Raw genomic sequence first — 26,284 nt, 5'->3', positions numbered from 1 at the left:
CACATTCCCCAGTTACCGCAGAGCTTTAGAACCACCTGTCTGGGGCCCATCCCCAGGGAGTCTAATTTAAATGATCTGTGTGCATTCTGTTACTGGGAGTTTACAATTTCCTCAGGTTGTTCTCCTATATAGCTGGATTTGAGATCCACTCCTATGGAGGCTAAATACCCCCAGACAGCAGAGTCTACAAGTGTGGAAAGACATGGGCTCAAATTCTGGCTGTTCACTGTGTGACTCTGGGCAAGTCACATAACTTCTCTGAGGCTCAGTTACACCATCTGAACAACAGGAATAGTGTGTGCCTTCCCAAACCTGCTGGATGGATGAAATAAGTATGTAGAGTCACAGGACAGAGGTTCCTGCCACAATGCCATCAGAAATTTTCCTCTGAACTGAAATGATGTTAGGCCCTCTTCTCTAATTCTACTCTCAATAAATTTGGAGAAGAGAGGATCCAGTTTTAATCATGTTTACTTAAAACTGAAGCTTCTGAACTGAACTGGTTATGTTTTGCACAGTTGGTCTCTGACTTCCCCAGTTCTCCTGTCTCCTATCCAGGCAGCTCTTCAAATGCCAGGAAATGCTCTGCTCTCCAAAAACTCCCTCCGGGAACTGCTTTTCCTCTAAATTCCCCCCTGACCCCAGTGCAGGGGGATTTAACCCAGAACACACCCCACTGCACTTCCCAAGCCAAGGCCAACCATTGGGGTAGCCCTTCTGGTCCCGCAGTGCTTAGATCTGACAGGCCAGTATGGATCCGTCATCAGTAGCCAGGGACTGGAGGCTGCCTGTGTGTGCCCTTCTGTTCTTGGTCTGCTGACGGGAAAGAATCCACAGCGGCTGCTGGCCTCCCTGTTTGGGATCCAACAATGTGAAATATGGGTGTTTGTGCTTAAGCTGTAATTTCTAGAGTTGATTATTGGAATTTGTAAAGCCCTCTGACTTTCTAACATCCCCCTTAGAAATATGAAGTGAAGAATTCTTGGACTGAGAATAGAATGGCCCACCCATCCACAGGCTGCTGATTTCCTAATGCTTGAAAGTCATCAGCAGCCGGTATATATTACTGATCTCTCTGAGCTACAGAGATACACATGTCCCTGCAGGTAATGTTCATTCCTAAGGGGCAAAGAAAGGACCCAACTGTTCAATATAGACCTCAGCTCATGCAGGTGTTTGGCAAGCATTAAGAAATAGCATCTGCTCACTTAGATGGGTCAGGGTGAGGAACAGTTTCTGCCAAAAAAGTAAAAAGAGGAGCGCGGGTTATAAAATTTTAAAACAGAAAGAGATGTTTACCTGAGTATTCAGTCACTTTTCTTGAGTATGTGTGCCTCCTGAAGGAGCAGAAGACTTTACTATGGTCGAGGAGAGGAGTGAAAAAAGAGAATTGTATTTTAAGTCTTTGTCACTTAAAAAAAATTTGCTCATCATTCAAAAAGCATTTACTGAGTACCTGCTAAATACAAGAGAGTATTGGTATACGGTATCCCCCTTATTTGCAGGGGATACATTCCAAGACCCCCAGTGGATGCCTGAAATTGAGAATAGTATCAAATCCTATATATACTATGTTTTTTCCTGTACATACATACTTATGATAAAGTCGAATTTATAAATTGGTCACAGTAAGAGATTAACAACAATAACTAATAATAGAAGAACAATTATAACAATACACTGTAATAAAAGTTATGTGAATGTGGTCTCCTGTCTCAAAGTTATCTTATTGTGCTGGACTGGCCCTCCTCCTTCTTGTGATAATGTGAGATGCTAAAATGCCTAGGGGAGGAGTGAAGGGAATGACGCAGGCACTGTGTATTGACCTTCTGATCATATATCAGAAGGAGGACCATGGGCTTCCCTCCGGATCACAGGTAACTGAAACCCCAGCAAGCAAGATCTCAGATAAGGGGGATGATGGTATAGCTTCTGCATGCTGGGGAGTTCCATCCACACCCCGCCCCCTTCCTTACAACCCCAGCATGTTTCTATTGATGACTTGGTTCTGGTCTCTCAGGACAGAAACCAGCCCTGTCTGGAACTGGCTTTGATTCTCCCCCTGTCTTGCCAACAGCCACCCTCACACCGCCTGTGATGGAGGTCACCAAGGATGGCTTCCACCTGGTTATTAAGCTGGAAGACCTGGGGCCCCAGTTTGAGTTCCTTGTGGCTTACTGGAGGAGGGAGCCTGGTGCCAAGGTGAGACTTCCAGCCTTGGCCTTGGAGTCAGGCCTCAGGGAAGGAGACACAGACCTCTGAGAGGTGGGTGAGGAAAGCTGTCCCCTGAAGTGCTCACTGTCTAGGGGTGGCCTGAGCACGAGCAGGCCTGGGTGCAGGGGGTGGGAAAGGAGAGATGTGAGTACACTGACAATCCTAGAGCCTCCTCTTCAAAGAATTGTGTTGGTCCACCGCAGGCTCAGGTCAGATTTGCTGAAGTATGGGGGTTGCCTCTTTGCCCTAAACTCGAACATAGTACGATTTACAGTACCTCTCAGTGCATTTCTTCTCCCTCCTCAGCCTGGCTTCTCAGCCATTCTCCCTGGCAGGTTTAGGTGGAGGAGACCAGGATGTTCCAGATCATCTAGATGATTTCAAAAGTGTATGAAACTGGCACAAGCCTCTCGAGGGTGTGTATCTGGGTAGGGTGCAGAAGTCGGGGCAGAGAGCCAGGAGCTGGCTTGTGAATAAACCTGTCTGATTATCAGCTAATTGGCCACCCGGAATGCCTAGGTGGGGCACTGCCCATCCTCCTGTGGGATAGTTGGCTGCCGACTGGGTTGGGTGGGATGTCCGCACTCCCAGAGTGATTGGCCAAACAAACAGAAGGGCTAGAGCTTGAGCAGGAACTGAGGGATAGTCAGACCTGTTGGAGACCCTGTCCGAGATGATTTGCAAAGGCTATTCCTGCCAGCACAAGGAAAACGGGCTTTATTATAAGTCTGGATAGGATGCAGTAAGGGGCTTTCACGGAATCTATGAACAGAGCTGGCCTAGGCTACCCCTGACCTCATAGCAGTATCTGGGGTGCAAAGCACATGTCCTCCCACCTACTCGACAGGGATGATCCCCTGAAAGGTGATATGTGTAGGTGGGGCAAGCAATAACAATGGTTTCCGGTACTTACTCCTGCTGGGTCAGGGCCCAGCGGTAGGACAGGACATTGCCAGCCAGGCAGATGGAGTAGTATGGGGGACAGATCAGGACCTGGGCAGGAGGAAGCATGCAGCCCCCTCAGATTCTTTGGGATGGAGCCCACTCCTCAGCCTCGGTAACAGGCAGGGCCAGGGCCGGGAGAGGAGCATGTACCCTGAGTCACAGGGGCTTGGCCCAGATAAGCCTCCACAGGTTCAAACGTGGAGCCCAGGCTTCTGTGGGCGGGTGGAGATGGAGGGGAATACAGATGGATGGACAGGTGGGTAGATGGATGAACGCGGGAGGAGACATAGCCCGCCAGCTCCACTGCTCCTATGCACCGGTCCCCGAGGCAGCACTGGCCATGCCAAGCCCCCGGCTCATCAGGTTTCTGACCTTCAGGTGTTTGTGCAAATGTGACCCTATCAGAGAGGACTTCCCTAACCACTCTGCTGAGTGCCTCCTCCTCTTCCTACCTCCTTGCCCTGCTTCCTTTTGTTTCACAGCCCCATCACCCCCTGACATGTGTCACACATTGTCTGTCTCCCGCCACATCAGCTCCACAAGAACAGGCACTTTTTTTGTTCAGTGCTATATACCTCAGGGCCTATAATAGAAACTGGCATGTAGGAGGTGCTTAATAAATAAATAAATAAGAATGAATGAATAAATGAATGAGAGGGAACATTCTCGATGCATCCCAGAAAGGAAATATCTAGAACTTTCCTTCCTTGGCTCTTCTTGCCCTTTCCTGTTCTGCTCCCCCCAGGCTGTAATTGTTTTCTGGTCTCCTAAAGGAACATGTCAAAGTGGTGAGGAGCAGGGGCATTCCGGTGCACCTGGAAACCATGGAACCAGGGGCTGCATACTGTGTGAAGGTCCAGACGTTCGTGAAGGCCATCAGGAGGCACAGTCCTTTCAGCCAGGCAGAGTGTGTCAAGGTGCAAGGTATGGATGGCCTGCCTGTTCCCTGGAGTCCTGCACAGGCCACAGCCCCTCCTGGTGGATGCTTGGCTGCCTGCTGGGGTCCTTTGGTTCTGAGTTTCCCCTAGGGTTCACTGACCTGCCCCCCAGCCGGGTGGGTGTCTGTGGTGAAAGTGTGGTGAAGGTCTGGTTTACCCCGATGGCAATGGCCTGGGAACCAGAGTGGGCTGGAGGTGCCAGAGAAGCAGCCTGGGGTATGAGAGTCAGACCTTGCAAGGAGGCCCCCCGCTCTATATCACCGCTGCTTTCCGCTGGAAGGGACCTGGTGGAAAGTCTACAGAGTTCTGTTTGACTTAATTTTTCTTCCTTCAATTTTTAATATTTACTTATTTATTTGATTTATTTATTTTAGAGAGAGAGAGCATGAGCAGGAGGGGCAGGGGGAGAGGGAAAGAGAATCCTAAGCAGACTCTGCGCTCAGAGCTGAGCCTGACACAGGATCGATCCCAGGACCCCAAGATCATGACCTGAGCTGAAACCAAGAGTCAGGCGCTCAACCGACTGAGCCACCCAGGCACCACATCCCTTGAATTTTTTAGTCTGAAACCCTACAGTGTTAAAAATTCCTTTGAAAAGAAACAAAACAAAACGCCACATCCCACGATTTTGCTACTCAAATACCACTGACATTTTTGTGTATAACTTTTTCATCTTTAAAGAATTATTATTTAAAAAATTTAGTACTTTCATATGATTCAAAAAATACAAGATACATGTGGAAACTCCTTTCTATTCTTCCCCAATCCTTGCAATTCCAGCCCCTCCCCCATAGGTATTAGCTTCTTGTATATCCTTCTAAAGATTTTTATTTTTATTTTTTTAAAAGATTTTATTTATTGATTTGAGAGAGAACAAGAGAGCACAAGCAGGGGCTGCTGCAGAGGGAGTGGGAGAAGCAGACTCCCTGGGAGCCCGATGTGGGATTTGATGTGGGGCTCAATCCCAGGACCCTGAGATCATGACCTGAGCTGAAGGCAGATGCTTAACTGACTGAGCCACCCAGGTGCCCCATCCTTCTAAAGCTTTTTAAATGCATAAGAAATAAATGAGAGAATATATATATTTCCCTTCTTTTTAGCACAAATGGTACCATATTCTATGCATTGTTCTGGATCTTGTCCTTTTTGCTTTATATATCTTATAGATTTTTCCATATTGATAAAGAACTTTCTCATCCTTCCTTACAACCTCACAGTATATAGTTGTATGGATGGATAACAAATTTAACTAGTCTTTCATTGGTGGGCGTTTCTTTTTTTCCCAATATTTTGCTCTTATAGCCAATGCTTTAATTAATTACCTTGTATATGGATCATTTTGCTGGTGTGTATATATTTGAAGGATAAATTCCTGGAAGTAGAGCTGTTTGGTCAGAGGCATGCACATTTGAATTTGGACCGCTGTTCCCAGACTGCTCTGCAAGGTGGTGTGATTGTTCCATCACCGTCCATGTATAGACACACACTGTAGTCGTGTTGCACACACACTCTGTGCTTGCTTTTTCACAAATATCACATCCATCATATTTCCACATGGATTTTCTGATTACTATTTTCTGCTACTTTTAAAAATCATTTAGGTCAAGTTTGTTAGCGAATTCAAACAACACAGGGGTGCAGCGGGGAGCCTGTTTCTCCTTCTCCCTCTGCCTGCTGCTCCCCCTGCTTGTGCTCTCTCTCTATCAAATAAATAAATAAACAAAATCTTAAAAAAATAATTCAAACAACACAGAAGTATGTAAAGTGAGAGGTGCATGTTCTCCATTCTCCCCCACACCACGCAGGAGGTTTCCTCTGGCAGGTTTGACATTTAATCCTCCCGTCATTGTGTGATACCAATGCTCACAGGCACAGATGGGACTGTACTGTGCTTACCATTCTGCACCTTACTTGTTTTCACTTAGAAGTATATTGGGATCATCTTTTCATATCAGTACATGTGGATCTACCTCATTTTTTAAAGAAGATGCATAATAAGTGAATTTATCGATGTGCCAAAATAGATGTAACCATCCTCCTACTAATAGATATATTCTGTGCTTTCCAGTCTTGCCACTATATCATGCCGTGGTGAACAAATTGGTTTATATCCCAATTCCCATTTTAATAGCTGACTTCCTGAGCTACCATGCTGATGTCTTATAATATATTAAATCATCTCCTATTTGGGGGTATTTAGATCATTTCTATGTTTTAGGTCATGATGATGATGTTCCTTGATTGATTGATTCATTCATTCATTCAGTGACTACTTATTGAGCATTGACTGTGTGCCAAATGCTGGCCTGGTCACTGGGATGCAGCAGGGAAGTCCTTGTCCTCATAGGAGCTGATCCTCTAGCTGGGGAGACAGGCTACAAACAAGTAAACAAATGAGATGGTTTCACTTGGTGGGACGTGCTATGAACAAAACACACCAGAGCATGCCTGGAGGTGGAGGTATGCCGCTGTGGGTGGACAGAGACTGGTTGTGAGGCTGTTGCCCTAATCCAGATGTCGCTAGGAACTGCTTTATGCATATAATTGTTTCCTTCCTTGAAATTATTTTTTGGAAGCCACTCAGAGGAGTAAATGAAAGGGTGCGAACGTTTGTTTATCTCTTGACGTGTACTGCCGAAGTATTTTCCAAAAGCATTGAGAGAAAGTACAGTGCCCCCGGCCACCTATGTGATACCACCATCTTCTCTGCGGCCTCCTTGGCCGTGCGCCCTTCACATGGTGGTGAGTAGTCTGACCTAGAGGGGCTGCAGGATTGCTCCACGTCACATAGAACAGAAAGGTGGGGACGTAACCGATCACCCCTTCTGCATCTCCAGATGCTCACACTTGGCACTTTCCGATACATTTACCTAGTAGAATGACCCTGGGCTTTGGAGCCAGCGCTACCTGTGTGACCTGGGGTAAGTCACATGACAATTAGCAGGGGCTCGATGGATCGCAGTTACCACGTGACTGTTTTCTGAAGTCAGGGTTTTCCTCCACAATGTGAGTCAATGCCAAGAGCAAATTGTGAAACACACTTTGTTTTCAGTTACCGCCCAGCTCCCTTCGGTGCTGTTCTCTTCCGGCCCCTCCCCCTCATCCTGCCGGGGCCCTGGCCCTCTGCCTTCCTCCTGGCAGCTGCGCCGAGGTTCGTGCTAACACAGCCAGTGGCTTAACTCCCTTTCCCTTCCCAAGAACAAGAGTTCAATCTCCCCTGGGGCTTTCTGGAAACAATGCCTTCCTCTGGATTCTAAAAAAAAAAAATGGCTTTAATGGTGGTAATTTTAGTCACTAAGGCATATATCAAATCTCAGGATGTTGGCATCTGCCATCTCAGCCGACGTGCAGAGCCAGCTCCAGGAAAGTGAGAGAGGCCAGGATTGGTGAGTTCCTCTTCACTGTTGTCTCCTAAGATTGCCCTCATCTTTTCATCTCTAGGAGAGACCCTCCCCCTGGCGCTGGCCCTGTTTGCGTTTGTTGGCTTCATGCTGATCCTTGTGGTTGTGCCCCTTTCCGTCTGGAAAATGGGGCGGCTGCTCCGGAACTCCTGTTGCCCTGTGGTGGTGCTCCCCGACACCTTGGTAATGGTATTCTTTTTTCCTTTTGGCATGACGCTGACCAGATGCAGTTTGAGCCTTAGTCTGTGGCTTTACAAGTATTTGCATGAAGAGAAGAGAAGAGGATTTATAGAAATTCACTTCTAATCAGTGGGGCTGGGAGAGAACCCCTTTCTCCAGGGAGTGGTGACTGTCCTCAGGCTCCCGTCAGGCCACTGATGCTTGCCCTTAGGACCTGGCACAGCCAGGAGAGCAGGTGTGTTACACCAGCCGGGATGCTCGGCATTTCAAGAGTCACGCGCAGCCTTACTCTTCTAGACTGGCCTGCAAGGATTCTTGGTCCCTTGCCATAATTAAAACAGCAGCTACATCCAGTATGTTCCAACCCAGCATATTCAGTTCATACGCCAAGAGCCTCATCGGTTCCCAGGGCAAAGTGCATTGTGTGAAGCATGCACTGTGGGCACTGGGCCACAGGTTTGAGTCTCCAGTGCAGGTAGGTCCTTTGCCCACCCCAGGGTGGGAGAAAAGCAAAAGCAGGCCTCCAGCAGCTCCCTTTGTTCCATTTTCCTACCTCCTGTGCCCTCCACCCACCCCCAGACCTCAACACATAAAGCAGCACAAAACAAAACTGAGCAAAAACAAAAACAAACCCATCCCTGTCACCTTAGGGATTTCTCACAGTTCTCTCCTGGGAAGAGGGAGGTAGCAGTCGGCTTCTCAGAGGCAACTAGACTCAGAACTGCCTGTAGTTCCTTATCAGCCTGGAGTCACGCTGGAAGGAGTCACTCTTGTGATATCCGCATGGCCCTGAGAGTGAGTGCCATGTTCTCGCTGCACGGGGGAGTAATCCTCCCTGTGACCCATTCTCCAGGACACCCCTTCACCTTGTTATCCTAATGTCATCTCTCTGTTTCTTTCCAGCGCTTCTATGTAGTCGTAACTTTAGCCGACGCTAGGGCAGAGTTAAGCACCAGGCATTGTTCTAAGGCTTTACGTACATTGACTCATTTCATTTTTCCTCTTCCATAATTGCTTACCAATGTGCATTTCATCAGCGCCCTGCCAGCCACTCTGAATGATTAAATGGTTCACTGTTAACCATGAAGGCACCATGGTGTGGTGAACACAGTGGGGCAGGGCGGGCCTTTTCCCCTTCAGCAAGAACCCCAGGGCTAAAAATTGCCAGGACCATTAAAGAATGTGTATTCTGCACTTGTTGGAGTAGTGTTTTATAAATATCAGTTGGGTCAAAGTGTTTGATAATCCCGTTCAGATATTTTGGTATGGTTCTATTAGTCATTGCGAGGGAGACAACAAAATCTCCAACTAGGAGTGTGGATGTGTCTGTTTCTACGTTTGTCAACTTTTCCTTCATGTATTTTGATGCTCTGTTTTGGTTGCGTACATTGTTGACATGTCTTCTTCAGTAATTGAGTCTTTTATCATCACGAAATGTTCCTCTTTATCTCTGGCAATATTCCTTATCCTGTTATCAATATTGCTCTCCACTGTTTACTGTTTGTGTGGCATATCTTCTTTCCACATCTTTACTCTACACGTATCTGTGTCCTCATATTTAAAGTATGTCTCTTGTAGCAGCATATGTTGGTCTTAAAATTTTTTTTTTAAATAAATCCATTCCAATAATCTCTGCCATTTAATTGGAATGTTTGGTTCATTAACACTTAACCCCGGTCCTCTCACTTTCTAACTTTTGTGTTTGTACCTGTATCTGTCACTGTTTGTGGCACCTCAGACTTGCCCTCAGACAAGGAACTGTGAAACTCACCCAGTGATGTTACCTCCTACCAAGTGGCAACTTTTGGTTGCTTGCCAGCGACTTGAGGAAGTTAATTTTATATTCTGATCAGTTTTTATTTTATTTATTTTTATTTAAAAAAATATTTTCTTTATTTATTTGAGAGAGACGGAGATAGCGAGAGAGAGCACAAGCCAGAGGATGGGGAGAAGCAGGCTCCCCACTGAGCAAGGAGCCCAATGAGGGGCTTGATCCCAGGACCCTGGGATCATGGCCTGAGCCGAAGGCAGACGCTTAACCAACTGAGCCACCCAGGCACCCCTTGATCAGCTTTTAAAGTTATTATCTGTAGGAGGATTGGTCTGATTGGTGCTCCTCCACTGTAAGTAGAAGCAGCACCCTGGAGTCAAAGAAGAGGTCCTGGACCAACCCAAAATGATAATGGGAGGGGAGCATCCCTGGCTGAGGTGGTCACAGCTCTTCTTTTCCACATGTGGCAAAAAAAATTCAGCCTTCCTTAGCTGAACTCCATCAATTAGTCACCTTTTATGGTTTTCCTCTCAACTCTGTTCCTCATGCTTACCCTCTATTCACAGGGTATTCCATTCCTAACACCCTCTCTCATTTTTCTTCTTCTGGGTCTGCATTCAGCAGCTCAGCAGAAGTTCCTCCCTACCTCAGGGTCAGGGGCAGTAGAATCCTTCCAGGACCCATAGTGAGTGACAGAGCAAAGGGCCAGGGAGAGAACCATGTAAAGGGTCAGTTGCTTATAGAATTTCAGGTACACAAGAAGAGCCCTTAAATGGCAAGAGCTCCTAGGGATCCGAATACATTATGAGCCACACCCTATACATAGCTTTTGGAGAAAACCTAACAATTTTAGAGGAGACCAGAAACAGGGATATTCTATAAGAGTGTGTGACCACTTTCATCCATTGGAGATAGATACCACTACCCTTGACTACCTTTTGCTTCTCTGTTCTCCTTACCATCCTCCCTACATTGTTCTAGTGTCTGTTCTATGTGCATTTCTTTCCATAAGATTTTTAATTTTTATTGTTTCTCCCTCAATTTTTTAAGTGGACAATTTCTCTGAGTATATGTATTTCCCACAATGCTGTATGAGAAATTGATCACTAGCGTCCATTAAATCCCAAACAGATTCTGGAGCTGTATGTCACCACTACTCCTGCTCTGCCTCAGCCTTGACTTTAGCATAGCGTAGCTGCACTGCAACATTTACCTTAGTTATAGATAATCCTCCAAAGTATTAAAAAGTAACTTCCAGCCATCCTTGCAAAACCCATGCATCTTTCCAACTAAACCATGGGAAATTACCAAGTGGAAATCCTTGACAATTCTTCAAAAATCCCTATTGAGTGTGTGTTTAATTTATCTGTTTGGATTAAACATTTTATGTCCACATCTATAATTTCACGGTTGGTGATGGTTACACTCTGAAATACACCATTAAGATTTTCTTTCCATTCAAATTTATATTACCAAGTAATAGTCTAAAGCAAAGATATATATGCAAAGAAAATTACATCAAGAATGCTCAGTGTATAGTCCCTATTTTAAAGTATTATTTCTTTTCATTGTCTTTCATCCATAATTTCTTTATGGGGATGGAGGCTTTGGTACTGAAGGGTCTCCCTTTCCTTGCTGTGGCTCACTTTATTCTTTCTCTTTTTGCTGTCACATTCCACTATAATGTAGGGAGCAAGTATAAAGATGGCTCCAAGTTAGTCATTCTTCAGTGGGTCATCCCAAGTTTGGCTTTGTGTACTTCATAGGAAGTAGAGTTTGTGAGCTCTGATGCCTCTGAGGCCCAGAGAGGTATACACACACACACACACACACACACACACACACACACACACACAAAGTGTGCACCGCAGTGAACATAATTGGATAGGGGAAGATGGTAGGGACCATGACAAACATGTTTCAGCTGAAGAAGGCAGCTGTTTTTCAGCTCTAGCATGTTGTTGCTAATAGGAAATGTGAGCCAATGCTACCAGATCTCCAAGGTTGTTTTTTTTTTTTTAAGATTTATTTATTTATTTTATAGAGAGAAAGAGAGAGAGAGAATGTGTGTGTGTTGGGGAGGGGCAGAGGGAGAGGGAGAGAATCCCAAACAGACTCCCCACTGAGTGCAGAGCCTGATGCAGGGTTTGATCTCATGACCCCGAGATCATGACCTGAGCCGAAATCAAGAGTCAGATGCCCAACTGACTGAGCCACCCAGGCACCCCACCAGATCTCCAAGTTTTAAATGAGAAGCCAGAAATCCAAACATTTATGAGAGATCTCCTGATTTTTTAAATGTTGAAAAGTAATTCAAATAAAAAAATCAACTGAACCTTGCTTGAAAGTTTATTCTAACCTATGGGACAATAGTTTTACATCTTCGGAACTTCTGAGATTATGTGTCTTACTTTCATGTTCTAGAACTACACTGTCCAATATGGTAGCCACTATCCATAGGTGACTCTTAAGCACTTGAAATGTAACTAGTCCAAATCGAGATGTACTGTAAAGTACACATGGATTTAAAAAAAAGCATTAATGTTTTTATATAGATCATAAGTTAAAATAATATTTTAATAATAAAATGCATTATTAAAATTAATTTCACCTGTTTCTTTTTACTTTTTTAAAATGTGCTACTGGAGAATTTTAAATTGTTTATATCGCTCAAATTATGTTTCCATTGGACAGTACTTCTCTAAAGTTAAAAAAAATAATCAAATAGAATCACTGCAGATTTAGGTGGCTGGTATCCTAAGGATCTGACTGGACCAGCAGCAGTGAGTTATGCTCTCCACACTGACACTCCCCCTCAGTGAAGCCTGTGTGTACGTGGTCCTTCCCTGTTATTTGCTCATGAACACTAGGCCTGAGCTCCACAGCCGCCTCTTTACAAACAAGGATCAAGGGCCCCCGGCTCCATGAAGCTAATGTTTCCCAGGACAGAGGTTGAGGAACCCGTTGTGCCTATTTGCTGTGTCCATGTGCCCCTCTTTGGAGTGATGACGGGAAGGGCCATGGGAAAGAACTGTAGAAGAACCTAATGAATTTGGTGGGGGTGAGCAGGCTAGCAACAGTGGGGAGAGTCTCTCTGAAATGTTGACACCTGCCTTTTATTGGGGTTGCTGAGAGAAGATGGTAGGAACATGAATATGAGTGGGAAGGGACTCCTGTTCATGGAGTCCCATCTCTGGACTGGGCACACTGCCATGTGCTGTACATTGAGCATCTCACCCCAGGTCATTATTTTCAGAGTTCTCTGCTGGAAGAAGGTTAGATTTTTTTGACCAGAATTACCTTGTGGGCTTTTGTGGGGCAGCGTCCCAGAGAGAGGAGCACTGACATAGCAGGGCCCCAAGAGATCTGCCGGTCACTGAACTGGGGGATGAGCAAAGTCAATGTTGGAAGCCCCTGAACCAGGGATTAGAACTGTCTTTGGGGTTTTTTGCTGCTTGAAAGTTAACCAAGTAGCTGGGATTTCTGTGACATTCTCTGTAATTGTGACTACTACTCTACTGCTGCTACCATTCCTCTAATGAATAGTGATGAAAATTATTTTTTTTTTCTAGAAAATAACCAATTCACCCCAGAAGTTAATCAGCTGCAGAAGGGAAGAGGTGGAAGCCTGTGCCACCGCTGTGCTGTCTTCTGAGGAACCCTTCAGGGCCTGGCTCTAGCAGGCTGGGGAAGGTCTCCGTTGAAATTGAGAATCTGATTGGCACGGCACAGGAGCCATGAGGGGAAAGGCCCTGTAGCTGTTTTCCACCACCAACAAAGGACAAGAAAAGCAAGAAGAGCCTGCTGTGTCCATGTCTAGAGGCAACTGTCAGAGGCAGACTGGTTTGGCAGACACAGCACTGAGGGGGGTCAGGAGATGTGACCTCTAGAACTAGGTCTGTCTGCTCTTCACTGACTGAATGACCCTGGAGAAAGTAGCTTGGTTTCTCTGGTCCTCAGTTTTCTCATCTGTAAAATGGGGGAATTAACCATACAACTGTGAAACCACTATATATATCCGGCACTTGCAGAACTTTGGGAAACTGGCAGTACTGTACATTGTGATTGGTTCAACTTTTCTGCAGAGCAGGATATAAATTGTAACAAGAATGATAAAAACTCTTTACACCAGTTGGCTTGGAGAGCCCACTTTCCTAGAGGAAACCTTGATGAGGAAAGGAAGGCTGGGTACAACAGTGTTGACTTCACTTCAAGCCAAATGCCTGTGCAGGGGTTAATGGCTCAGCCAGCTCTACAATACATGACCTAGAAGGAGGCCACAGGCCCGTGGAAAATGGGACATGCTGTGCATACATGAGATACTGTAAAGGGTAAATAACATATGCCCACTGAAGGCAGCAGGTAGAACGTGTGTGTTCGAGGAGAGGAGAATACAGAGGGATGTCGATAATAAAAGTGGTGTTTGCTGTGTTCCTTTCACCTGTAGAGTTGTTAAAGTATAGAATTAAAAAGAAAAAGGAGTCACCTTGGGTAATCTTTTTGGTTTCTTCCAAAAAAGTGGTCTTTGGTGTTCTAGTTACATCATCAAAGTGAGAGGCTCCTGAAGGCCACCATTGGTCAGGAGTTGTGGGGGTGACCCCAGGTGGAGGACATAGGAGATGGGACAGGGAAAGAGTGGCAGGCAGCTTCTGGCCTCATGAGAACCCTGACCGGTGCAGCTGGCCAAAGCCTCACCTGGTCAGGGTGCTCCACAGGAAATCCCTTTGGGTACCTCTCCTCCTTAAGACAGCTCACTCAGGGTGTCCTCAGCCCCTTCCAGCATGTTCATCCAGGACCCACCTTTGGAAGCCTCTTCCTTCCCCTCTCCCTACCAGGTGAGGAAAAGAATCAGGGTTAGAGAAGGAATGGAGAGGGAAGTTTCTTGAGAAGTGAAGGGATTGATGGGCAAGGCCTGTGCCTCCCTTCTTAGCCCCCAGTTTCGGAGCCTCTGAGTTGGTTTGTCTCCACACCAACTTCCTGGGCCCCTTCCAGCCAGCCCAGAGGTGGGGACAATCTAACTACTTCAACCAGGTGTTTCTCCTATAAGATAGAGGCCTACAACCCCCTCTCTTCCTGGTGGGGTCTCAAGTAGCCAGAGGGTGGGCTCTCCAGAAGGATGGTAGTGCTGAAGATCTTTTCCTTTGTACCATCTTGTATGCTTCTGTGTTGTTGGACTTTTTCATGAAGAGTATGTGTTAATTTTATATTTAGCCTAAACTGGGAACATATTGTCAATGTGCAAAAATAAAGGCTATACCACTATCCTGGTCATCACTCTCCCCCATCCCACTTCCTTGCCCCTCCACCGTGGGACTGCTATCCCTCTGTCACCTATCCAGGCCTAGAACCCAGAAATCACCCTTGATTTCCCTCTGCTTGAGTGCCTCTCACAATTTGCCCCAGTGCTTATCCATTCCTGCTGGCATATATATGTATATAAAAATTTCTCTCTATTATTCTGTTGTCTTCCCAGTTCCTAAACATGCATTTACTGAGGTCCAGCCATGCATCAGAGATTGAGCTAGTTCCCCATAGTAGAGGGGCTCCCTCCTCTGCAGCTGGTTATTCCCTCCTGGAGTGTTTATATCCTGACTCCCCAGGCCTCCTCTCCTTTTACCCACATCACCTGGCTCTTTAAACTATGACACTTTAAGGAGTGAAAAGGGGCACAGTTAATAACTACAACAGAACAGGAAGACTGCGCATCTCTGCACTCAACCCCGTAGAAAACCCCTGCCCCCAGAATCAAGCCCAGCTCTCTCAGCCCTGTCCTCAGGGAACAGCTTTCAGAGTCCAGTTGAACAAAACCCCCCTGCTCCATGAAGTTTACATTTCCACCGGGGGAAGGGGAAAGAATAACAGCAAAATAATACAAAACCAAATAATGATAGCAATTACTTTTTTAAAGTGAATGATCTGGTATATTGGGAGTGTACAAGTCCTATGAAAAATGAAAAGGTAGAGCAGAAAATGAGGGGTGGGGGCAGGTTGCAGCCTCCTCTAAGTGCAAGTGAATGGAAATGAGTGGACCACAACTATCTCTCAGTTCCATCCTTATATAGCCACACAGGGTGGGGAGATTACAAGTGGCTCTAGAACAGAGTACTTTGGCAACAAATCTTTAGGAGTCTGCAGTCTAAAACAAAAACTTTATTTAGTATTTGTACTATTTTTATTGATAGTGTATTTTTGTTTGTTTTTGGAATTATTCTCTTAAGTTGTCAGATAGAGCAAGTAAATAATTATGTTTATTTTGATAGGAACCTAGATTTCAAGATTGGTGAAAGGGAAGGCTAACTGTAGATGCACAAATTTGAGTGGGAGCAGTGTGTTGTTAGAACTGAATTGAGCATATCAACATGAAGTCATGCCCTTGTAAAACATGTAATTAAAAATATATTTATTTTCTGGCTTTTTTCCCCCCATCAAAATGGCCCAGTAGCAATGTTACCCCATAACGCACATAATGCACCCTAATGCCTACATTACGGTTTTTAATGCTATTTCTCTCCCAAAGGAACCAGGGTTTCTTGGAACAATGTCTGATCCCATGTCTGGTCTGGGGCAGAAGACTATGAGGCAATCTCAGAACACCTAACATGTTGCTGGGCCAGAAGCAAACCTTGAAATAACCAGGGCATTTGAAAGCTAAAAGGGTCCCCACCGGCCAAAGTTGGGACAGTGTGAGCATCAAAATGAGAATATTGGCTGACATCAGCACATTTGAAATGTCATGAGCCCACAATAACCCATAAAAAGAGCAAAGCTAGTACAGTGAATTCTCAGAAAAGACGAATAGAATGCATTTCAATTGAGTCTTGTTATGCAGTCATGTTGGGTTTATTGACTCGCCATGTCAATGAAGAATACTGGTGAATGTAAATACCTCAGTCAGAAGGCATTGTTCTCCACTGCCACCAGTCCCTGGCCCAAGCTGCGACCCTCTCCCCACGGGACATCTGCAAGAGCCCCTTTATTGGCTGCTCCTCATTTCCAGGCCTTCTGCACTTGCCCGTCTCCTGGCCTGCCAGGGATTCCCAGGGACGTGCCTTTATTTTCCTTTTACAGAGGTTTCGTAGGTTCAGTTTGTCTGTTTAGCCTCTGTGCTACTTCTCCCCATCTTTTACATATATATGTGTGTGTGTGTAATATATATATCATATATATATATAATATACGTATATATATATATATCTTATTTTCTGTGTGCCTTATTTTATCCGTAGGCTAATTCTCTGTGGATTCAGAGCTCTCAGTTTCCTTTGAATCTGGACTGACTTGATTGATCCCTTCAGGGAACTTTCGCAAAGCTTCTGGAGCCCACCTGGAAGGGGGACCTCATTAAGTCCGCGGGTGTCTGGCGCCACCTTGTGTTGAGTTCTGGAAAAAGTCCTTCTGTTCCCAAGGAGCCAAGTTTCAGGGATGGAGAAAGAAAAACTCAGACACATTTCCTAGAAGGAGAACTCAATTACAGAATTTCCATGGGCTTGGCCCCTAACAAACCTCCACTGTCATTAGTGGATTCAGAATTTAGTGGCCGCCATATCCTCACTCGGGCTCTGTCTCCAGCACGTCATCAGCGGCTTCGCTCTGCCCGCGTGGCTTTCCCTCCCTACTCGGCCCTTGCTTCGGCCTCACTCTGTGTCCGTTTTTCCTCTGTGCTATCCTTCCTTACCTCTTAAAAAAAAAAAAAAGAGTTTTCTGAATTTTTATTTCTCCTGTGTGTCATATTTCTAGCCTATTCTTGAACTAGACTGACTTTCTGGGTGTTCCTCAGGCCACGGTTCACGAGAAGGTAGTCAGATCAAGCTTCGGCACGGTGGCACCTACCCTGTAAAATTTGAAACTGCCATACAAGATCTGACCCCAAATTACAGTTTTGTCTTGTGGGTTCCAGGGACCCCGAGGTCCTCAAGCATCTAACAAAAAAGCCTGGAAAAACCCATTCTTGCCTGAAGTGGGAGCAGGCACATGTGGGAGCAGGAGGCTCCCAAAAGGAAGACAGAGCCCTTCCTGCCTCCGTCAGTGAGAAGCTGCAAGCCCAGGAGAGTTTGTAAAACCCCATTAAGGATCCTGTAGGGAAAACTGAGCAGGAGTGTTCTTGGGTACCTGCAAAAAGCCTCAAGAGCAAAAGCACAAACCCTCTTACTGTGAAGGAGGCACTTGTCCCTGGTCCCTCACTGGACCCCCTGGGGGAAATTTTTAAAAACTACTGAAAAAATCCTGGCTGTTAGAAAAATGAGTGTCTGTACAAACTTCAATAACTGCTACATTTTGCTCCTGTATTTTAAGCCACTCATCTATGAAGGGACCCCATGGCTCCTCATTTCCTGGACATGCTGGAGTCACGTCTCTGCCAAACTGCCTCGGTGCAAGATGAAGCCTACAGACACCATCTTAGGTTTCTAGCCTTAGGAAATCCTACCCCAGAGCTAGGGCCCTCAGATATCATCCCACCTACATTAGTGAGGCCGAAGGGCCTTCGCAGGTGAGGCTCGTGTCAGGAAGTTAACACTCCACTCTCTCGCCTTCACGTTTGAGTCTTGCAATTGGAACTAGATCAAAACGGAATAGCGCCTTCTCCTCAGATTAAGCCTAGATTATGGAGGATTGCCAATGGGGTGAAGAATTACTGTATTTTAAATGAAGAGTTTTAAGTTAGCAGATGGCAGCGAGTAGATGCTGCAATTTAAATATGTGTAACTGTAAGCAGTTCCGTTTCAGTTCCTGAGATAAACTGTCAGAAAAAAGGATTCATCTCCTTCCTTCCTTTCCCTTCATTTTTTTTCCTTCCTTCTTCCTTCCTGCCCTCCCTGCCTCGCTGCAAGTTGAAGAACTGCTAGTCAGCAGCTTGGGTCTGAGGTGTGGTTCTAACCATGCGGGGGCTAGGGCTGTGTACGCTTTCAGCAGGGTGTGTGCCCGAGGTGGGGCCCACTCTTTCCTTGGGCTAATGACTCATTTAAAAAAATCACATTCCCCCCAAAAAATCACATCCCCCCAAAAACATTTATTCCCAAATCAGAGTTTTTGAATTATACACCATTTAAAACTTTAAAAAGGTATTAACGATATTGATAATTGAAACCAGATAATGTATCTTTTTACCTTAAATTCAAAGAATGTAGTTTTGTGATTCACTTGAAGTCATAAATGCGGCTCCTACAGAATGCAAAGTCAGGAATTTAGGGCATGGCTTATTTGATTCTGGGGCAGAATTTGGATGTCTCCTCTAACATTAACTAGCTGTGTCCCATGAGGCAGTGTGCTATGATTTCTAAACACTGATAGCTTTTATGAAAGTTTCTATGAGAACCCACATAATCTGGAAATTTTATGAATTTGTAAAATTTTCTTCTTGAACTTTCTGAGAATGGTTTAAAGGTGAAATAATCTGATAACATTTTTTTCAGTCACTAAAAGATTGTGATATAATTTGATATATCTGGTAATGTATTTTTATTTTTTTAAAGATTTATTTATTTATTTGAGAGAGAGAGAGAGAGAGTGTGGGGGGGTAGGGGCAGAGGGAGAGGGAGAGTCCTAAGCGTTGAGTCCCATGCTGAGCGCAGAGCCAGGCACAGGGCTGGATCTCCCAACCCTGAGATGGTGACCTCAGTCAGATGCTTAACTGACTGTGACACCCAGGCATCCCTGGTTATGGTTATGTATTTTTAATTGAAACTTTAGTGAAGTATATCAGGTTGTATTTTATGACATTCTTATTTGGCTTTGGCAAGTTTGAATTTTGTATAAAATGAAGGTAATTGGTAATTGTATTTTCCAGAGACTTCAGAGAATTTGGAGTTTTACTTTCTGTTGATCAATAATTAAAAAAGGGCAATAATAATGTATATGAAGCAAAGTCTGAATTTTGATCCATGAGTCAAAAGGAATTTCAGGTAAAATCTTAATATACAGCATTTATAGGTACTGTTCTTGGATAATCATAAATAATTTGATCCCCTTATGAGAAAATTAAAAGCTTTGACTGGACTTAAGATACTGCTAATTGATTTTGATTCTTCACTGCTAACCTTGAGGTAACAATACATAACACGGTATATTAGACTGGTAAGGGAATGTTGAACATTATAAAAGAAGGGCGGATTTATAGTTCATAAAAGGAGCAAGATAAATTAAAAAGCTTAGAAGATTAGAACAGGATTTTACAAAAAAAAAAAAAACAAAAAACAACCGAATACATGAAAGTAATATAGATTGGATAGGTTAATTAACAGGAGTCAGAACTCATGTGTACCTATCTTGATATTATACCTCTGGGTTAAGCCATGGTAGATGGGCAGATAATGGTGAAATGCAACCATCGTGCAGAATTTTGGCCACTATACTGTTGGAGGTCTCGCCATCATCTTGTGTCAGAGAGGGCCTTCTTTCTCCTAGTGGCTGCCAGTCTCCAGCTCCTAAGAGCTTTGGTTGGTTGGCTGTTGTAATGCTAGGGCTCTCAGGTTGAAAATGAAGGAAAACGGTCGAACCAAAACTCTATGCCAGATAAGGACTCACAGAGCCAAATGTGAGTGAGAGATTATAAGTGACTCTAGAGCAAAGACTTTTTTTTTTTTTTGGCAAATCCTTAGTGGAATGCACCTAGAAACAAACAAAAAATAAGTATTAGAAAAATTAAACTTTGTTAGGTAATTAGTTTGCATTAATGTTGTAAAGCTATTTTAGAATTACTTTCTTTTCAGACAAATAAAATAGGCAATCGTATTTATTTTGTTAGGATTCTAGATTTTTTTTGGCATAGAAGAGAAGGAAGTACCATTGTAGAATCAAGGATTTGAGTAGGAATACTGTATTGTTAGAACTGAACTGGAAACATCGATATGAACTCATACTTTTAAAAGAACAAAAATTGTAAACTAAAAACATGTGTTTTGTCTCTTCGTCTGTTGAAGTGGCCAGGGAGACGTGTCACCCGACAGCGCATCTCAGCACGCTCATTCCGGCCTGTAGTTCTCTTTTCCCATTGAAAGCACTTGGGAGAAATGGCAGATTCTGAAAGTTAAGATGAAACTGAACAGCTAAACAACAAGAACAGGAAGCAGGAGAGTTAAAACGGATTGATGGAATCAAAAGGACATAAGAACCAATCTAGAAGGGGCTCCCACTGGCAAAATTGAGACAACTTGAACATCAGAAATAAGAGTATTGGCTGAGGTCTGTTGACATATAGTAAACCTGAAGTCATGGGTATAAAATGGAATTCAGAGTGCATCTAAATCATGTAGACTAAGAGAAGGTTAAAAAAAAAAGTGTTTTGTTGGATTACTGTCTTCTCGATTGCATAGACATAGAAAACAGAAACTAATAAACACGAATGTCTCAGTCAGGAGGAATTTTTCTGTTTCAAGGGAACAGAAGTGGATTGACCCTGTAAGTTATAACCCTGAGTCAGACAGGGCCACATAAAAATATCAAAATCCAATGGAAGTATCTTTGATGATACTCATGTATTAAGAAGACCCATAAAGTTGATGTTTAGTAATTAAGGTGTAATGGATCCTGGCCTTCCAAACTTCCTGAGTCTGGCTTGTGTTTGTCTCTTCTGGCCAGCTTGTGGCACCCTCTGGGGACAAGGCAGGAAATAGGAATTATGTAATTTTGGTGACTCCATGCAACAGCCAAATGCTCTGATATTTGCAGTGTAAAAATGAGAGGTAAAATTTGTACTAATTAAAATTAAAAAAAATTTTTTTTTTACTTAGAACACATTAAACAGCAAATAAAAACCACCATGACAGGCATAGAAAAAGATCACAGAAGAAAGGGAAAAGCTTTTTATATGCCTTTAATGACATTTTTTCTGCTTCATGCACAAGGGGCCCCACAAATTATGCGGTTGACCCTGTTTGTAGTCAATGTGCATCACCAATGAAGGAGACAGAGGAGGTAGGAATTACTCCTGAGTCCAGGGCCTGAGAAACTGGGAGAATGACAGACTGGGAAGGCGGAGTGGCCTGTGCTTGGGGCAAGGATAATGAGTGTGTTTTGGAATATAGGAGGTTTGCGGTGCCACATGTCCAGAAAGCAGTGGGAGCAGCAGTCCCAGAGCACGAGGGGCTGGCTGTGTGGCGGGAGGTTGGGAGGTGTGAGCAGAGGATTGAGGGTCCATCAGTTTGTTCTGTCTCTTCATCTTTGCAGTTTCCTGGAACTCGAGGGAGCTGAACTGCAAGTGGGGATGTGTGTGGGGGGGTTGATTGTCAGCCTCCCGTGCCGTACAGGGAAGAGGCCATTGGGTTTGGCAGGACGGCTGTGTTAAATGTGGGGGCTGAGGGTTCCACTGCCCAGAGCTTCGAAAGGAATGGGAAGGAGTGGACGGGGCAGCCTACTCCTTCCAAAAGCATGGGTCCAGGAGGAAAGAATCAAGGAGAAAGTCAGGAGTGGCTGGGGTAGCAGATGCCAGCATGCCAGACTGACTCGGGGAATGTTAACAAGGACGCATGTGGGGTCCTCAGACGACTTGAAGAAAGATCTCCTGGGGCAGGTTGGGGGTCAGTGGTAATCTGCTGTTCAGAAAACAAACAAAAAAACAACAACAAAAGGAGAACAAAACCCTGTAATTATTCAGAAGGTGGCTAGGATTCAGAACACTGAGCTGGAGCCCGCTCCTGTTTAGATACATTTTTGTCCTAATGTAGCTGGTTCCTTGCTATGATCATGGGCACAGGGGGTTGAGGATCGGCCCGAGTGCCACAGGCCTTGCGTGCCCAGGCTCCCCGAGGCTGATGGGGTCGGAATGAGCATGCGAGGCCTTGCAGGTCGGGGAGCCAAGCCTCTGGAACAGGGCAGCTGCAGGGAGAAGCTGGATCACAGGAGCAGGTACTTGGGGTCCCGCGACATCTGCCTCATTCCAAGCCTTAACCTACATAAATGTGCATGCACCCCTGAACGCAGAGCTGGAGGCACCTGGGCTGCCTTGCTAGGGTGGGGCTGTGCTGGGCGGTTGAGGTGCCCCCCAACAAGAGATACCTGGAAGCCTTGAAAGTGGGCAAACCCCTGGGCCCCATCAGGCAGCCCAAATGGGGTCTGACTGTTGCAAGCTAAAGGCTGCTACCTCTGAAAGATGTTCGGGGGGTGGGATCCCTCCACACAGGAGGCTGTGTGGGTGGTTTGGGACCTGGCTGCGCTCCACAGGCCTGGAGGGCCCCAGCTGCACTGGGTGGGCCGATGGGGTGTGTACTGCGCAGGCGGGAGCCGCGCAGGTCCGGGGAGCCAGCGCCGGAAACACGGCAGCTGGAGGAAGAGGCTGAGTTCCCTGAGGGAGCTACTGGGGTTACCTGGCAATGCCTAATTCCAAGCCCTAGCTACAGAAATGCACATAATCCCCCTGAAAGAGAAGCTGGACGAGTCTGGACTGCCTGGCCAGGGCGAGGCCTGCTGGGCTGCCCACGTACCATTCCCTAGAGACATCTGGGAGCCCTGATGACTGGTAAGCCGGGGACCCTAGCAGGCAGCCCGTCCAAATGGGGACTGACTGTTGCCCCTTTAGAGCAGCCGCCTCAGAGAAATTTTGGGGGGTTGGGCTCCCTTCACTCAGGAGGCTGCGCAGGTGGTTTGGGACTGACCTGACCCCACAGGCCTGGAGGCCCCGGGCTGCCCCGGGCAGGCCGACAGGGTGGGTGCTGGGCATGCATGAACCATGCATGTCAGGGGAGCCAGGGACCTGGTACAGGGCAAGTGTCCGGAGATGCCCTACAAATTTGCTGCGAGCTGTGGGGGGTTCAAGGCTGCAAGCTCTCACCTACACAAATGCGCATATTCCCCTGGGGGCAGAGCTGGAGGAATATGGGCTCCCTTGCCAGGGTGGGGCTGCGTGAGAAGGTCAGAGTATCCTTCAATAAGAGACACCTGGGAGCCTTGACTGAGGGAGGAGCCTCGGACCAGGCAGGCAGGCTGGTCCGAGCAGGGACCAGTTTTAAATGGAGTGTCAGAAATATCTTTGGGGTGTGAGCTCTCTACACCCTGAGGCCATTCAGTTGGGGGGGGTCCTGCCAGAGTCCCATGGGCCTGGGGGTGTCCCCTGCAGCCCACGGCCTGCTAACAAGGTGCGGTGTGTGAACTGGGACCCTGCATGCGGGGGCAGCACAGGGGAGCCAGGGCCCTGGAACAGAACTCTGTTGGGTGAGGCCTGCTTACAGGAAGGGGCTTCAGGGACTACCCAGCATCTGCCTAACTCCACGCCTTCACCTACACAAGTGTGCATATTTCCGCGGGGGGTGGAGCTGAAGGCATGTGGGCTGCTTTGTCAGGGTGGGGCCCCACATGGGCTGGTCAGGAACCCTCCAGTGACAGACACCTGGGAGCCTTGCTTTCTGCAGGAGCCCTAACCATATCACGTAGCCGTTCTGAGTGGGGACTGACTGGTGCTGGTATAAAGCTACTACTAGAAAAGATTTTCAGGGAGTGGGCACTCTCTATACCCAGGGATATGCACGCAACATGGATGGCCCAGGAACTACATAGATGTAGCCCATCAGCCCCGCCCCTCAGGCCTCAGCAGCCATACATCACCTTCCTTTTTGGGACTGGTCTGAATCCAAAAGGCCCGGAGGTCCCAGCAGCCAAAGGCTGCCTGGCCCAGTGCGGGCTGTGCAGGGGCCACAGTGCAGGTCAGGGGAGCGAGGGACCTGCACCAGGCAACTGTAAGGAGAGCCTGGGTCAGAGAAGCGGGCTACTGGGGTTACTTGGCGTCTGCCTAATGCCAAGCCCTAAATGACACAAATGCCCATAATCTCCCTCAAGGCAGAGCTGGAGGCATCTGGACTGCCTTTCCAGGATGGGGCTGTACTGGACCGTTGGGCTACCCTCCAGTAAGAGACACCTGGGAGCTTTGATTGCGCGTGAGCCCTGGGACCCCATCAGACAGCAAGTCCAAATGGGGTCCTTGAGGGTCCTCTTGTTCTGCCTCTGTGGCATTGGGGGATTGCTCTCTCCTTCTATGATACAGCCTTCCTTCACTCCCCATTGCCTAGACTGAGGTCCATGTTCTTCTTGTCCCTCCCAGGAAGGTGGACACCACTCTGTGGGAGCTGACGTGGGGTGGACCAGCTTAACATCCTGGAGAACCCCACTGCCAGAGGCAGTGGGAGCCGAGGGACCAATAATGTGGCTTCAGGCTTCAGACCCCCTGGGTTTGAATTATGGCTCTATCACTTAATAGCTGTGTGATCTTCAGCGAATTACTTAACTTCTCTGAGCTTCAGTTACTCATCTGAAAAATGGAACTGACATTACTTTCCATCAGGATGGGTAGATGAGTAAATGAGAAAATATATGTAAAGTTTTTAGCGCAGTGTCTGGTGTACAGTTGGTAGGCAGTGGTTCTAGTCAGCTGAACTTCTTGCTGATTGGCCAGTTGCTCAGCTCTCGGGGAGGGTGACGTACGGCTGCTGAGGTGGGAGGGCTGTGGCTGTATGGGCTGCTTCTCTCCTAAGCAAATGTAGTTCCTGAGCCATCCATGTTGCCTCTCCGGGTCTGGACTCTCCACCTGCCCCAGTGGGAGTGCTCAGGCCCCTCTTCTTGTTTTTTTAACCCTAATTCATTGTTGGAGATTCAGAGTTTGGGCTGATCAGCCAGGCTGGGCTGATGATGCAACCCCCGGAAAGAATAGGAGCCTGGTGAGAGCAGCACATTGGAGGCACAGAGCCTTCTGAGCCTGTGGGAGTAGCAGGCTGACATATGTGGTATCAGCATCTGCACCTGAGATTTTATCTGAAAGTCCTGAATCACCTCTGAAGTGTCCCACTGTGAGAGGGAGGGCTTGAGGAAGCTTCTGGCACTGGGGCTCTCCAGAATGTGGAATAGTCTGTCCTCCATCAGCTCTCATGTCCCCTCTTCTGGGCAGGCAGGACAAGAGAGGGAGGGATTTCTGCCAAAGCCAATAATAAGCAAGCAAGTTCTTCCCATCACTAAGGGAAAATGTAGTTACTTGCAGAGATGGGCTTGTTCACTCTGTTGCAAAACTGAGGTGACTTGGGGCTGGGGCATATATCCTGCTTGTCTAGCTCACTAGTATCTGAGGCATGACTGGAAGACATCTGATCAAGTGTGGAGTGAGCGCACATCAAACCCTCTCTGTAACCTCCTCCAAACAGAGGAATGACAGATCACACACACATATACACACACTCACAATCTTTGTGGACCAATAGTGAAGAATAAACCTATAGAGTAAGCTGATGAAGGATAGCCCAAGGGTAGAAGGAACTGGGTGTACATATAGGTTGGGCTTCAAAGCTCATGTGGGAATGGAAATAAGTATACCCCAAGCTTGGCAGGAGAATGGAGCCATGCTCACTGCCTGAAGCTGAGGTTGGGGCTGGTTGTCTTGTCTGTTTAGTGAACGGGGACTGAAAACACTCCAGAAGTGTGCTGCTTGCCCATGGTGCAGGAAGAAAAAGGGGCATCTTTGTCTGACCTGGTTCTGCACAGGGGAAAAGCATCAGGAATTTTTTTGGCTTAGAGAAAACACTTGAAACTCCATAAGACCTAGTCCTGAGTGTGTAAACTAGGAGGAATAGGCTAAGATAGCTGCAGAAGTATCTACCATAGAAGGACTTTTTCATGGAAAACACTGCCATGCAGAATGAGCTATAATATAAAAATGACAAAGGGCATGACGAAATTCATTATGAGGCATATTTCAGACTCAGCAACCAGAAAAATTCATAACACAAGAGATGGAAATAATGGATACTTTGAAAATCTACTGACTCGTGGCGTATCTCCATCCTCCCTTAAAATTTACCTGGGTGGGCAGTTTTTTTTCCTTGTCAGTTGATGACTTTTTGGGTCACTCTTAGGTGATAGAAAGC

General features: G+C 46.2%; 1 protein-coding gene across 3 annotated transcripts in view; it reads left to right on the top strand.

Annotated features, from left to right (window-relative positions):
* The window catches only part of IL20RB (interleukin 20 receptor subunit beta), a 40,043-nt gene extending 25,332 nt beyond the window's left edge, over positions 1–14,711 (top strand). For 2 of the 3 annotated variants that reach the window (XM_036080946.2, XM_078071486.1), the window contains exons 4-7: positions 2,078–2,202; positions 3,933–4,083; positions 7,539–7,681; positions 13,022–14,711. In XM_036080946.2, coding sequence (XP_035936839.1) covers positions 2,078–2,202; positions 3,933–4,083; positions 7,539–7,681; positions 13,022–13,129 — 527 coding nt within the window. In that variant the 3' untranslated portion in view covers positions 13,130–14,711. The remainder of the gene's footprint in view (positions 1–2,077; positions 2,203–3,932; positions 4,084–7,538; positions 7,682–13,021) is intronic. The other variant, XM_036080947.2, reaches the window with a different exon arrangement.
* Positions 14,712–26,284: the final 11,573 nt, after the last annotated feature.

The sequence above is a fragment of the Halichoerus grypus genome, chromosome 1, assembly GCF_964656455.1.
Source record: "Halichoerus grypus chromosome 1, mHalGry1.hap1.1, whole genome shotgun sequence".
Taxonomy (NCBI): Eukaryota; Metazoa; Chordata; class Mammalia; order Carnivora; family Phocidae; genus Halichoerus; species Halichoerus grypus.
Note: the sequence above shows the minus strand (reverse complement) of the source record. Positions and strands in the feature narration are given on the sequence as shown.